This window comes from Crotalus tigris, unplaced genomic scaffold, assembly GCF_016545835.1.
Source record: "Crotalus tigris isolate CLP2741 ecotype Arizona unplaced genomic scaffold, ASM1654583v1 scf7180000020377.207858, whole genome shotgun sequence".
Lineage (NCBI taxonomy): Eukaryota > Metazoa > Chordata > Lepidosauria > Squamata > Viperidae > Crotalus > Crotalus tigris.
In genome coordinates, this window is record NW_024097997.1 from 128,858 (window position 1) to 142,894 (window position 14,037).

The 14,037-nt window shown below is 37.2% G+C and overlaps 1 protein-coding gene across 1 annotated transcript in view; it reads right to left on the reverse strand.

Moving 5' to 3' along the window:
- The window catches only part of ACTN2 (actinin alpha 2), a 72,065-nt gene that overhangs the window by 11,818 nt on the left and 46,210 nt on the right, over positions 1-14,037 (reverse strand). The window contains exons 12-18 of the mRNA XM_039366808.1: positions 13,725-13,875; positions 9,316-9,424; positions 7,656-7,796; positions 6,708-6,890; positions 3,417-3,551; positions 3,053-3,232; positions 2-148 (exon numbers count right to left, since the gene is read on the reverse strand). Of these exons, the coding sequence (XP_039222742.1) occupies positions 2-148; positions 3,053-3,232; positions 3,417-3,551; positions 6,708-6,890; positions 7,656-7,796; positions 9,316-9,424; positions 13,725-13,875 (1,046 nt within the window). The remainder of the gene's footprint in view (position 1; positions 149-3,052; positions 3,233-3,416; positions 3,552-6,707; positions 6,891-7,655; positions 7,797-9,315; positions 9,425-13,724; positions 13,876-14,037) is intronic.

The following is a 14,037-nucleotide window of genomic DNA, read 5'->3' on the forward strand; positions in this document are numbered from 1 at the left end:
CCCTGTCAAAGTGATTAAATGATGCTCTGAATTCATTCATTTGCTGCTGAGTTATTCCTTTAGCATCTCTTGTAAGGATCTGGTTTTCAATTTCATTGATAGTTCGGGCAATGGTAGTCAGCAACAGCTCCCATCCAACCCGGATATGCTGCAGCAGAAAAAAAGAAGGGTAACCTTAGAACACCCCAAAGAACTAAAGTGCCAATGACTGCTTATGAATGGTATACTCTGGGAGTTACAGTCCAACTAGTCAGTGAGACTATAACAATGTAACAGAGTAATTCAAAAAACGTAATTTAAATTAAGTATAAATAAATTTAATTAAGGACAGTGAACAAGATTATGGGTCATGTCATCTTTTTATAATTTCTCCTTTCAATCATATTAAAAATGTAGAGGAATTCTTTCTTCGTGAGCATGAACAATGCTGGAGTTCTGGGTTGTCACCCAGATACAGAAGAAATAGGTATCCTACCTATTTTTGAAGCAAACATCTTGGCTATTCCAATTCACAAGGCAAAGTACTTCCCAAACTACATCTAAAGGACTGTATCCAGTTCAAAGCTATTACCTGGAAGCTTTTCACCAATTCCCTCTCATTTGGACCTGTCAAAGCCATGTCATTATCCTAAGTTTTGAGATTCAATCTTCAGCATCTTTTACAGTAAGTCCTTGAGGATTATTAAAGGTTGACTTATATTGCTTGCAGAGCCCTGCCTGGTGAGGGAAGATTGCTTGGAAAAATTTCTTTTAGGGTCTAGCACAGAAGTAGGCAACCTTGGCTCTTTTATGACTCATGGACTTCAACTCCCAGAATTCCTGAGCCAGTCATGCTGAGGGGAAAGAGAGGTTTCCAAGCTGAGCCATGCTGGCTCAGGAATTCTGGGAGTTGAAGTCCACGAGTCATAAAAGAGCCACAGTTGCCTACCCCTGGTCTAGCATTTGCCCTGACTTTCTTGTAGCTTCTAAAAACATTTTAAGATACTGATTCTGATTAACAACCATATAAGTGATGTGGACCTTTCATATTTAAGAGATGTATAAAACCATTGTCTGTTATTTACAAGCCACAGGAACCTAGTTCTCAGACCACAGTAACCCAAAAACAAAATGGCTAAATTATGACTTATATTTTATTTCTAATTATTCCAGAATCATTCTGACACATTAGGCTACAAGTTATCACCAGCCCTAGCTGCTCATTACCTGCTCATTATTATCTTCTACCATGCTCTCTGGGGTAATAGTGGGTTTCTGGCCAGACAGGATCCCAGAAATTTGCCCATCATAGTGTCTACCTTCAACAAATGATCTTTACTCATTGTATTTTTCATATTTAGTATCAATGGTGACATGATAAGGTTTCACTTATCACAGCAACTGCCTTTTCTACTGTTTCTCATCATAAATCTCTGCCTTGACAGAATTACAGTAGGATATTTTTAATGCTACTCTTTCTTATGGTATTTTATAAAAGTAGCCAAGTTCATTCATTTGTACAGTGTACAGTGGCCAGACATAAACAAGGTGATTTTGGTTTTACTTTTATATTCTTTTCCAATAGATAAAAGCTGATAGGAACCTATTTTATAAATCCTATTTATTATGATTATTTCCCAATATGAATTGACAGGGAAAGGAATGAGACCTAAATCCAAGAAATTGTTTGCTGGACTGCAATACTATCAAGAAAAGTAAGAGCAAATTCATGGTTTATTTTAAAAGTTGTTGACAATTTAGGACCAGAAGGGGATTTCCCAATTTTGCAGTGTAACTACATTTAAGTTTAGATACTGCCAAGGCATGCAATAAATTACTCTGATGAAGTTGATTAGTATTTGGATAAATGTTTTATAGCAGTGGTTCTCAACCTTTCTAATGCCACGACCCCATAATACAGTTCCCCATGTTGTGGCGACCCCCAATCGCTTATACATTACCGGGTGCCAGGGGCGTGGCCAAAGAAAAGGGGGGAAAATGGCGGACAGCCTTGTTTGGCGACCCCCGTGAAATGGTCATTCGACCCCAAATGGGGTCCCGACTCACAGGTTGAGAACCACTGTTTTATAGCAAAGTAATTTTAAAAAATCATGAGAGAGTTTCCTATAACTGAAGAATATTTTAGGTTTACACCACCTTTAGAACTGGTATAACAGCATGACTGTCAAGCTAAGTGGCAGCATCTAGCCAACCTTGATTGATCTCAAGAAGCTATGCAGTTGTACTTTTTATTATTACAATTGTAGCCATTTAAAAATAATTTTAAAAACTGGAAAGTATGTCCAACCTTCAGTGTAGTTGTGATTCTTTATAGATTCTCATGGTGCACTGAGGCAAGCTTGACTGGTCCCCAAAAGTTAAGCAGCATGAGGCATGGCTGAGTTTTGGCTGGGAGACTACCAGGAAATCTCAGAGTTATAGGCTTAGCATGCTGTGTAACCCTAGACATTGTAGCTTAGTGAATAAACCACCAATTAGGAAATCATGTTATGAATCAGATCTGGGTTAAACCCTGCTATTGTCAGGCTTGGCAAGACTGTTATTTTTCTACCTCAAAGATTTTCCACCTGAAACCTCTTAAACCTTCTCCAAAGTTTTATAGAAAGGCTCGGTGCTATTGTGCCACTCTTGCAAGATTCATGGGACGTGGACCAGGCAACAGAGCTTCTCAGAGGCGGTTCCCCGCTTTATGAAAGACTCTTCCTGGAAGTATAAATAGCCCAATCCTGCTTATTGTTTGTGAACAAGTTAGAGCTAAAGTGCTCATGTGGGCTTTTGACTCTTAGTTATTCTAAGGAATCATGTTCATGTAGTTTGGTTTTATTTATGTTCTCCCTCTTATATTTAATCTTTTATGTTATTGTTATATGCTAAACGTCAATCAGGACTGGGGTAGATAAATGCTGGTAAAATAAAATGATGTTTTAGGATTGAATGAAAAAGTTTGTGATATTTTAAAAACTACACTGAAAGACAAAAGTCCCCAGTATCAATGTGAAATACATGCTGCAGCAAGACTGCACATATAAAATTAATTAAAGACCAGATTTACCTCCATTGTGTAATTGGTATGCTTATTATCAAAGACCAAAGCTTCCTGTATCAGTTGATAGTCTCCTTCTAGTTTGTCAATATTATGCTTGTAATTAATGATATTGTGCTCCTGCTGTTTTAACTGGGTCATCTGGTCCTCTAATGGCCCTGCAATATCCACCGAGGTTCGGCCAATTTCCTGCCATAGAGAGAAAAAGAAGAGAAAGAGAAAAAACTTTCCTTATTTTGCAAAATGTTTTGACTTATGTTAAGAGAGCAGCAAATACACACATACACACACAAAAGGACAGGCAATTTCTACAGGGATAGAATTTGCTTAGAATTTCTGATCTAGAGCTTCTGCAGATCTTGGTTGTACTCACCTCCATCTTGCTCTGGATCCAGGGTCCAATGACGTTGGCCTGAGCGGCAAACTGACGGCGCAAGCGTTCATTTGTGTGCTGACGGGAAAGCTCCTCCTGCAGTGATTGATCTCTTACAGGCACAAGTTGTTTGACCTGCCAGTGTGCAAAGTTAAATTAGTCTGTAGCCTATATCTGCTTTTATTTTTATTACTTAACAACATTTTGAAAAAACTGTTCTAAAAATACACATTTTAATCAATATTAACTGCAGGTGCTTTAGACTTCCTCTAAAGCACGCGTGTCAAACTCGCCATGTCACATGACTTTTTTTGCATTGCCAGAGGTGGGGTGGGTGCGGCCTCCATATGATGCAACCGGCCCACGGGCTGGCAGGATACTCAGATGTTATGAGAACATCTGTGAAACAGATGGAGCCAAAATGTTCCTCTTTTACTGGAAAGGGAGACCATGTGGCACAGTTATGACAGAACATGAACACAGGTTATTAAAGTTCAGGTTTACACAATAAATAGTTAAATTAGATAGAACTAGCAGTGAATGAAATCAATGATTTAAATCCAGTCCAGAATTCTTTCTTCTTCAAGATAGCAACTTAGGAGGCATTAGACATATCTCTAAACTAGCTTCAAATTCAAGGAGATCCAAACCTAAATTTCTCTTCCAAGACTAGATCTTCCTGACTTTAGAAACCCTTATATTTAAAGGACTGAAGCTAACAAAGAAACCAAAAGGGATTCGGGAATAATGAGTCATATTCTTGACAGCAAGTAGTGCATTAGGCAAAACTTTGGCTATGTTTGCACATTTCCTTATGGATAATTTAGTAATTGTTTATCAAATAAACTAATTTTCTTGGTTTGTCAGACACACTGAGCCATAAACTAATCACACAGGCTATAATCCCAAATCATGATCCAGACTAATGCCAAACAGGTTTCATTCATCAAAATAAGCTGGGCTGATAATTTTTAGAAATTATGTGAAGTTATGCACACTAGCATATGTTGCATAATGAAATACCCCAAGAAAAGAATTCCTTAAGGCCATTTAATTACAAAGTCTGAAAGTCCTATATCCCAAATAATAACTTATGAACTCAGTGGTGGGAGATCATGCGATAATGCCAAGAAGAATAGAAAAGTCGCTAAAGGCAAACATCTTATCTATATTTACTTTTGAGGGAGTCATCTTAAATTCAGAGCCACTTTTCTTTTGGGTTGATGTAATATTTAACTGCATCATTATTGGGGGTTTTTTTAATGCAGAAAACAGTTTTGCTACAATCCAGAGTGTTTAATTTGGCTAAGTGTGGAGTATAGCTCTGATTTCATTTGTTTTTGCCAATACAGTTGTAATGTATATCAGTGCAGACTGATTCATTTATCTCTACCAATGCATCTCTTTCTACCACAAAACCATTATATCTATCATAATGCATTAGGAACTCTTCCACATCGTATCAATTTTCTTATACCTCTATTAGACAATTTAAAAGATTACAGAGGGTTTTTAAAAAGAAAAAAGAAAAGAGAAAACAGAGTAGCCCTATCCTAACTAATTTTTAAAAACAGCCAATTATGAGAAGAAAAATCTGCAAATTGTTGTGTGGCTGGACTTCATCTGTCCTACTAAATGTTATTCTCCACTGGTGAGGTTTCTCAACTTCCATCCAATAGCCCATGACAGAAACATGATATAACCAGTATAAAAGAAGTATATATCTACACCATTCCTTCTGCATAATATTAGTTATATTAGCTCAGGAGTTTCTATTTTCAGATTTTGCTTTAGAAGCAGAATCGTAATGTTTTTCCCAGATGTATTATGATCCTGGACTAATTTCTAAAGTGTAGCTGCAAGGTACACAGTGCTACATATTTGTAAAGTCTTAAGTGATAGCAGCGCCACAATTATTTTATGAATGCTTATTCTTTTTGTTGTCTTTTTATTCTTTCATTTCTGAGCTTTGCTGGCATCCTAGCCTTTCGATATTAAGGTGGAAGAGACATTTGTTCACTATTTTGGGAAGCTTCAAGAATATTTTCTTTTGCCATTCCTCCCTGCTACTTCGGAAACATTATTTTGAACTTTCTGAAAATAAAACCATAAAGCTTAGACAGGCTGAACTTTATTTTCTTGCTGCCAGGCAAAGCCAACCCTATAGTATAGATCAGGGATAGTCAACCTTGGCTCTTTTATGACTTGTGGACTTCAACTGGCTCAGGAATTCTGGGAGTTGAAGTCCATGAGTCATAAAAGAGCCAAGGTTGACTACCCCTGGTATAGATAGTCCTCAACTTTTGACTACAATTGGGCCCAAAGTTTATGTTGCTAAGTGAGAAATTTGTTAAGTGATTTTGCCCCATTTTACGACTTTCTTGCCACATTTGTTAAGTGAATCACTGTACAGTAGTTGTTAAATTAGTAACATGGTTGTTAAGTGAATCTGGTTTTCCCCATTTACTTTGCTTGTCAGAAGGTTGCAAAAGGTGATCACATGACCCCTGGAACCCTGCAACTGTCATAAATGTAAGTCAGTTGTCAAGTATCCTAATGTAAATCACATGACCATGAAAATGCTGCAATGGTCATAAATGTGAAAATGGTCATAAGTCACTTTTTACAGTGGCACTGTAACTTTGAGCGTCACTAAGCAAACTGTTGTAAGTCAAGGACTACCTGTATTCAGCAATTGTTTATCCATTGCATCCTGTTATACAGTTGTTCCTTGACTTACAACTGCAACTGGAACCCGAACTTCTCTCTCTGAGTGATCTAGCCATAAAATGAATTGCATCTGATTTTATGACCATTTTTGCCACGGATCTTAAGCAAATCACTACAGTTGTTAATCAAATAACTTGGTTGTTAAGTGAATCCAGCTGCTTCTACTGACTTTGCTTGTTGGAGGCCCTTTGGGAAGGTCACAAAAACAGAATGCTGCAATTGTCATAAATACATGCCAGTTGCTAAGCGCCTGAATTTTTATCACATGACAGCAGGGACATTGTGATGGTTGTAAGTGCGAGTACTGGCCGTAAGTCACTTTTATTCAGCACTGTTGTAACTTTGAACAGTCATTAAATAAATAATTGTAAGTCGAAAACTACCTGTACACCCCAAGAACAACAGTATCTTCCACATTTCTAATAGTACTTGTACTAAAGCAGAAAAAAACATTAAAGAGTAAACTAAAAATTTAATTATCCCAGGCAGAACTTCATTTTCCCCATCCTGTAATTAATCACAAACAAACCTACATACTCCTGTATTTTTACTTCCACTTACTTTATCCCACTTAGTACGAATTTCTTCCATAGTGACTGTGCTGTAAGGATTGCTGGTACTTATTCTGAGGCTGTAGCTCTGAATCACCTTTTCCACTTCATTATGGATGGACAAAATAGCTTGCCTCTCACCATCTGCTTCAGGTAGAGTGGCTTTAAATTGTTCATGGGCAGTAATTAAACTCTGAAAGAAACAAAAGGAAGAAGAGGTGGGGAGGGACCAACCTGTGGTTTGGCACTTTTCTTCTTCCTCCACCCCCAGCCCCCATCCCCTTTGCCTATATAAACATTTGCAAGATTGTGTAGCAGGCATCTCTGTATAATCAGTGGTAAGTACATTTCATTTCTTGTGCCGGTATAAAGGGCAAACAGTGAAACTGAGAAGGGGGGGAAGGCCCAGAAAAAAACACTATATATTATTCGGAAATGTGGATAACAGGATCCTGGTTTTCTTTTACAAAAAGAAAAGACAAATGGCATAGTGTTTTAAAATGTATCTTCTGATGGGAAATCCCAAGTGAAATTCAGCAGCAGGGAAAGGGGTATTACCCCTTCATTCTTTTTACTGAGAGTATCCCAGATGCATAGATGTGCAAAAGATGCAGAATATAAATGCAACGATCAGAACAAATCCTTACCCTCCCCATACACAATCATTGCTCAAAGTTTCCTCAAACTGCATTAAAAAAAACAGTGGTATTCCAGCCACTACACTGCACTCTTGACTTAGTCATCTGACTGTTCTCCCGCAAAAGATGTGGGTATCAGATGGAGGGATGAGAATATTAGAAGTTACCATCCCAAATTGGAGAGTGGCTGATTAGAAAAGGCTGCTGTAATATATTTTTTTGGACATGAGTGGGGATAAGCAATACTTGAAACTTTCTGAGATGAAATAAGGGAATAGAGCAACTCTCCTAGTTGAGCTCATAATGTGGCTTTATTTTACCTGGATCTCCTCTATACTGTGAACAATGAACATGTCTTGCAAGTCTTCCATGGCACCTTCCATCCAGTTGTTGAATGGAGCAGCCCTCTTGGCAAACTCCAAGTGAAGTTGATCAATTGTTTCCAACAGTTTTTCTGTCCTCTTTAAAAAGACATACATAAATGAATTTACTTTTTCTTTTAGAAATGCACATTCATTTTTTGGTTTCTATTAGGGAGTTTGAGCTTTGCAGCTTTTAAAGATGCACCACTAAACCCAAACAGGCAACCCAATCAGCAAGTTAAACAAATACTGCAACTTCTTAATATCTAATATCTTAATATCAATTTCTTAATATCTAGCAAATGTCAGCAAATGTTCTGTCTGGCTTTTCACCCTCCTATGAGTTTTCAGTGCATTGATGGGGAAGATGTAATCCCATTGGTGCTTGTGGTATTTGACAGCAATAAAGGGATCATGATTTTCCCCAATTCAGACTACAATTAGAAGAGATGAAGCAGTCAGGCTATAGGAGATAATAAGTCATGGCAGTTGGCAGTAAGCGAGATTGGCCCAGGCAAGAGCTACATCATTGTTTAACACAGCTTTCCTCGTTAACTCTGGAATGTTTGGGAAGATGAAGCTGTAACCTGGCACAATCCAGAAAAAAACCTGAGCTATTTTATCTAGTTAGCATCTGTATGATAGGCCTTGTGTTCCTAGTATCTATATCTGGATAGGTGTCCTGGGACAAGATTCTTTTGTTGAAGACAAATGCTCTGTGAGTGTCTGACTATTCCTGTAGCTGCAATTTGTGAATTTGTTGGATTTTTTTTCTATTTCCACATATCTTTTTTTTAAATCATAGATGCAAATGTTTAGGACTATATAATTTTTCAAACTTCTGGTGGGACTCAAATCCCATTTCATATTTTCCAACCCAATGCACTCGATCCCAAGAATGGGTTCATATGTTTGTACTAAACCATAATGTGGTTATTTTGGCTCAAAATATTTTGAGCCCAGCTACTGCAATTTAATCAACATGTTATGATATATAAGTCATTATTCAACATGACGTGTACATCTATATATCTGTCTCTGCTTATGTCTTACTACAAAGTTTGGTAGGATTTTGGAATTGGTTCCAAGAATAAGGAGGGGCACTTAGTTGCCAAGTGCCCAAAATGCAATCACATAACCACAGGGCTGTGTGAGAATTATAGATCTGAGGATGGTTCATAAGTAGATTTTTTGAAGTTTATTATAACTGAACAGTTATTAAGCGACCAATCATAAGTCAAGGAACACCTGTACATTAAACCTATTTAAACAAACGTTGTCATGAAATGTAGAAAAAAAGTCATATAACTACATGAATCAATATTTTCATGCCAGCTTCAGTTGGTTGGTACTTCATAACTGCATTTGACAGTAAGGTGACAAATCTTTTTATAAATCAATTTATAAACAGAATAATGAGAGAAAACAGAACTCCCTAGAAATGTTAGATGCTCTGTACAGCTTCCATCACCATCAGCCAGCCTGACCAATAATCCTGTTGGCTGGAGATTGTGAATAATGTTGTTCATGCCCACACAGTTGAAGAATGCTGATCTTCCCACAAATCTTGAAAATGTACTGCTTTAAAGAGTAAAACTATTGTCAACATCAGCTTTACCTCCAATACTTCTCTCCTTTTCTGAGTTAGGGTTCCCAATCTATCCCACTGATCACATATTTTCTGACATCGATCATTGACACTTGCTGCATCATGGTAGTCCAACTCACTGAAAAAAAGGATACATGTTTAGCGAATCTTCACAAATATCCCAAACAACCAGGTGGTTCAATCCATACAATTCAGAGAACGCTAATCATGTTCCTGATGTGACAGTTAGTTTTCACCTTAGGTGAAATTGCAGGTCGACTCCAGTTGCAAATTAGAAATTTGCAATTGCAGGTCGACTCCAGTTCAGAAATGCACAAGAGAACATAAAATGTAAATTACTTTATACTCTACATTAATTTTCTAATCTGGTTTGGAGTACACAGTGGCAATCTGAACATAAGTAATTTATACACACAGTCAGAGAAGAGAAATGTATCATTCCAACAATCATCAAAAAACACATCCAAGGCTTTTATTTTAGAAAAACAACTTTCAGATTGCTGCCTTTGGGATTTCTATTTTCCAGTCACTAATCTAACATGCATTAGAATTAATATTCCATTCATACACACAGTTGATTTGTGAGGGAAAACATTTATGTTATTTAGAAAGAAAATATAGGGTCTCCAACAGCTTTTTACCCATCATGATTTTACATATAGTAGAGAAGTATTATGCTAAGAGTGAAGTTATTTGGGCTGCAAAAATCCAGATGATCAATAGAAGTACAGTACAGAACATGCCAGATTTTTACAACCCAGATATGGTAGTTCTCAATAACTAGTGATATAACATCCATGTTATTTTGGGAAGCATTACTTTGGAGGTGTTAATTTCTAAACTGCTTCTCTCAACTGTAACTTACATTTTTATACAGAGCTTTTGCGCCCTTAACATCTGCTAGGAGGGATGCCCTACCAAAACAGAATGTGACAACTCTCCACAACTGACTCGCCATAGCTAACTCGGCATGGCCAACTTGCCAGGGGACAATTCGCCGTGGGACAATTCAATGTGGGATAACTCAAGAGAGGGACAAGTAGAATTGCAGCTCATCGCAGCCTTGAGGACTTCTAACTTAAGAAGGTTCAAACCTAAAGCAAGACAAGGCCCTCTGCAATTCACTTGTCCCTTTCTTGAGTTACCTCATGTTGCATTGTCCTACGGAGAGTTGTCCCATGGTGAGTTGTCTGGGGTGAGTCAACCAGGACGAGACAGCCGCAGCAAGTTGTCATAGACCCTTGCCAAAAACACTTTCAGGAATTAATCCTAATAACTAGGATTAACAAAAAACAGGTGGAAATGCTACTAGTTTTATGTATTTCTTCATTAAATAGCAGAGATGGGGTGCCATAGAGCATGTCCTAGTCTTTAAAGAAACAGTAATACCATAATAATGGATACATCTAGTCCAAAAATAATACGCCTCTATCAGAAACCATTTTCTAAAACTGTCTTGGTTGCCCTTGTGCAAAAACAAGACAAACTTCTGAGGGGTCAAAGAAATAACGGTTTCATAGCTACCTATATTCTGCCTTTTATTGTTGCAGTCTCTTTTAACAGCCAGATATGCGTGTGTGGTTCAAAAAAGACTGGACATGTGTACTTTGTCCTCAGATAGTTGTTATTCTGAATATCTCATCATCAGCCACATTTAGCTCTTGGCTACTATTTGACTACTCCTGGTATGCTATTACTTATCAAAGTTATTGTAATAATGTGAGTACATACTAGTCTAGGAGTTAATCAAACATAAAATAACATTGTAACTTTAGGTCTGGGATTAGATGTTTGTAGAAATTTTCTACATTTAAAGGGGGACCATCTTAAATAATATTATAATGAATTTTAAAGTTTTCATAAGTAAGGGATAAATACTCTTAACCTCAGACAAAAACAGAAATTTTTTAACTGAACACAACACATTCAACTAAACAGTTGAAGTTCCAGTGTAAGTATTCTGTAAGGAATCTCATGGTGGTTATAGCTCAGACAAGTACAGGACTATCAAACCGGCACTGAAAAAGTCTGGATGCCCACTAGATGGCAACAAAGAGATACAAATCAAGATATTTCTTTATATGAATACATTTATATTTAAAACATTTATTCAAAATAAGCATATCTTTTTCTAAGTAGATGCTCACTAGCCACCATTTTCATTCACTAATTCTTGCATTACTTTTTCATACTCTCTTACCAATGTATATTACATTTAACAGAATAAGTTAAGGAAAATGGTGCTATGTTCTTAATGGATCAGTTCATTGTGAACACTGCACAATTTTCCTCAACTCATCTCTGATTCTTTCCTTGTCATCATTTATTTCAATTAAACAGGACAGTTACCATCTTGGATTTTCACATAACAATCTAAATGATATCGATTTGTACTTTCCAACATATACTTTAGCCCCTTCATTATAATACTTACACATTCATTTCACTGCAGGTATTCAACAACTCCATTCCATTCATAACTGTTATAATCTTTCTCTGAGTTTTACAGACATGCATCTTATTTTTTTCTTTTTTTCATTCATGTATTCATTCATATTTCTTACTGTTTCTTTCTCATACATTCCAAATTGCACTATTCCATATGCGCTGGTCAGCATATATATATAATATTCCTCTCTGCCATCCATCAAACCTTTGGTCAATTGAGGCATTCAGTCAATGCTTCTCAGTCCTATACAGCAGGTATAGGTGAGGTCAGCAGTTTTGGTTGTACCTATTCTACCTACAGCATTTCTACTAATGGGAAGGATGGTACTGGGCAGTTTGGACACACCTTGGCCAATATGCCAAAAGCTTGGCCAAAGTCATTTTATTCTGTTCATGTTCACACTAATCTGTGCAAGTAGAAATTCTAAACTAGTAATTCCTTGCAAGCCAACACATTGCAGTTCATGAATGTGTTGATATGTACCATACTCAAGATGCATCTGTATTCTTATCCTTCACTGGACAGATTTCTAGTTGAAGTTTGTAATTGCCTATAAGCTATTATTTTTGGAACTATACAGTTGTGGGAACTCAGTGAAGGCTACCTTACTCACGCGGCATACATACAGCAGCCTTTATGCAAAGGTCAATGTTCAATAAGCCTTTAACAATTTTAATCTTTATGATCTTCACAACCTCGGCTGCCATAACAGAAAATGATAAAGCTACCACTGAACTTTAACCACCATAGTTCAAGGTCAAACATACCAATTGTTCTTCAAAAATAGCAACCTTGCATTGCCAAGTGATGGGAAGTAGAAACAGAGAACCAAGCCAAACCAAACAGCATAAAGAACAATATCATTCTTTCAAAGGACCTGTAGTACTAATTGGCAGTGTTTAACCCACCTGATGCCCAAAATTTCTTAGCCTGCCCATCTTTCTAAGAAAAATTCCCAGAAAAGAAGAGTAATACTTTCTTGATTATTGTTTTTCAATCAAAACCTATTTGAAGAGATAAACAAAAAGAGTATTCAACAATACCATCACTTGACTGAATTCGGTCTACTGAAGGAAATTGTGTCCCATCTGCCTTGTTTCTGATGTTCATGGCCATGATATTATGTTAAGAATCAGACCAGTATTTCCCATTCAAACACTAACCCTGGCTGATCCTGCTTAACTTCTGAGCTCAACATCCTGTCACCTTGCAGCTTATGTTCCTGACAAATAGCAATCAGTATTGGCATGACTTTCTCCTGTTCCTACACTAAAAATAATCAGTAGTCTTCAGATGTTCTTGAACCCAAGTTCCAACTGCTATAGCAATATCACTAATGCTGAAAAAGGATAAGTTTTGCTGTTCAGAAGCATCTGATGTTAATATGGCATCACAAAAAGTGGATTTAAAATCCAAAGACGATCTGAAAACCTCTTCACATGGGATGGACCAATTCAGAAGCATATCTCTGACTTAGAACTATCACCCACTTATTAGATATAAATGCCTCTTAAAACAAAACAAAATGTACTAACTTCTTTCTATTCTGTAGAGTATAGATAGAAAATAACTACAAGAAATAATATCAACATCTCTGCAAACAATCTTAATGGTGAACATTGCAGTAACTGAAAAGAAATGAGGAACTATGAGACAGCTTTCCTGTTTAACATCACTTAGACTAAATATACTAAGTCAGAACTGATTCTTCCACTTCAAGATTACCAACCAGAAAGTGGACCAGAGAAAAGGTTTATTGTTAATTTAGCTTTGCAATAGTTGCCCTGTAAGGCACCTCTATTTTTAGCTAAGGAGGAAATCAGAAAGATGTTCAGGGAGCAGGCCAAGATAATAACACTTAGAAAGTTATCTGAGGAATTTTTACATTGTACCTATGACACTATCAAATTTATTGGAAAGAGTTTATCGGGTAAATGTCAGCAGCTGTGTGCCTCTAAATGGAACATACTTCAGCTCCTGGGCAATGGCAGCGATCTGTTCCACCCTGTCTTGGTGAGCAGCCAAGTCGCTCTCAAAAGCTTCATGTTTCCTCAACAAAGCCCGGATCTCTGTCAGGGAAGCAGCTTCATAATCCTTCTGCTGCAGAATCTGCTCTTTGCCTGGTAAGAAGAGAGAAGAACCAAGCCACTGAGGTGGGATATTAGCAGGACTGATGACTAAGGGCCCAAAAGCTGAGAGAAATGACTGGCATTGTCAAAGAGCCCAACAGTAGTAAGAGTCACATATCAAATGATATATAACAGTAAAGTTACTATTTAGTT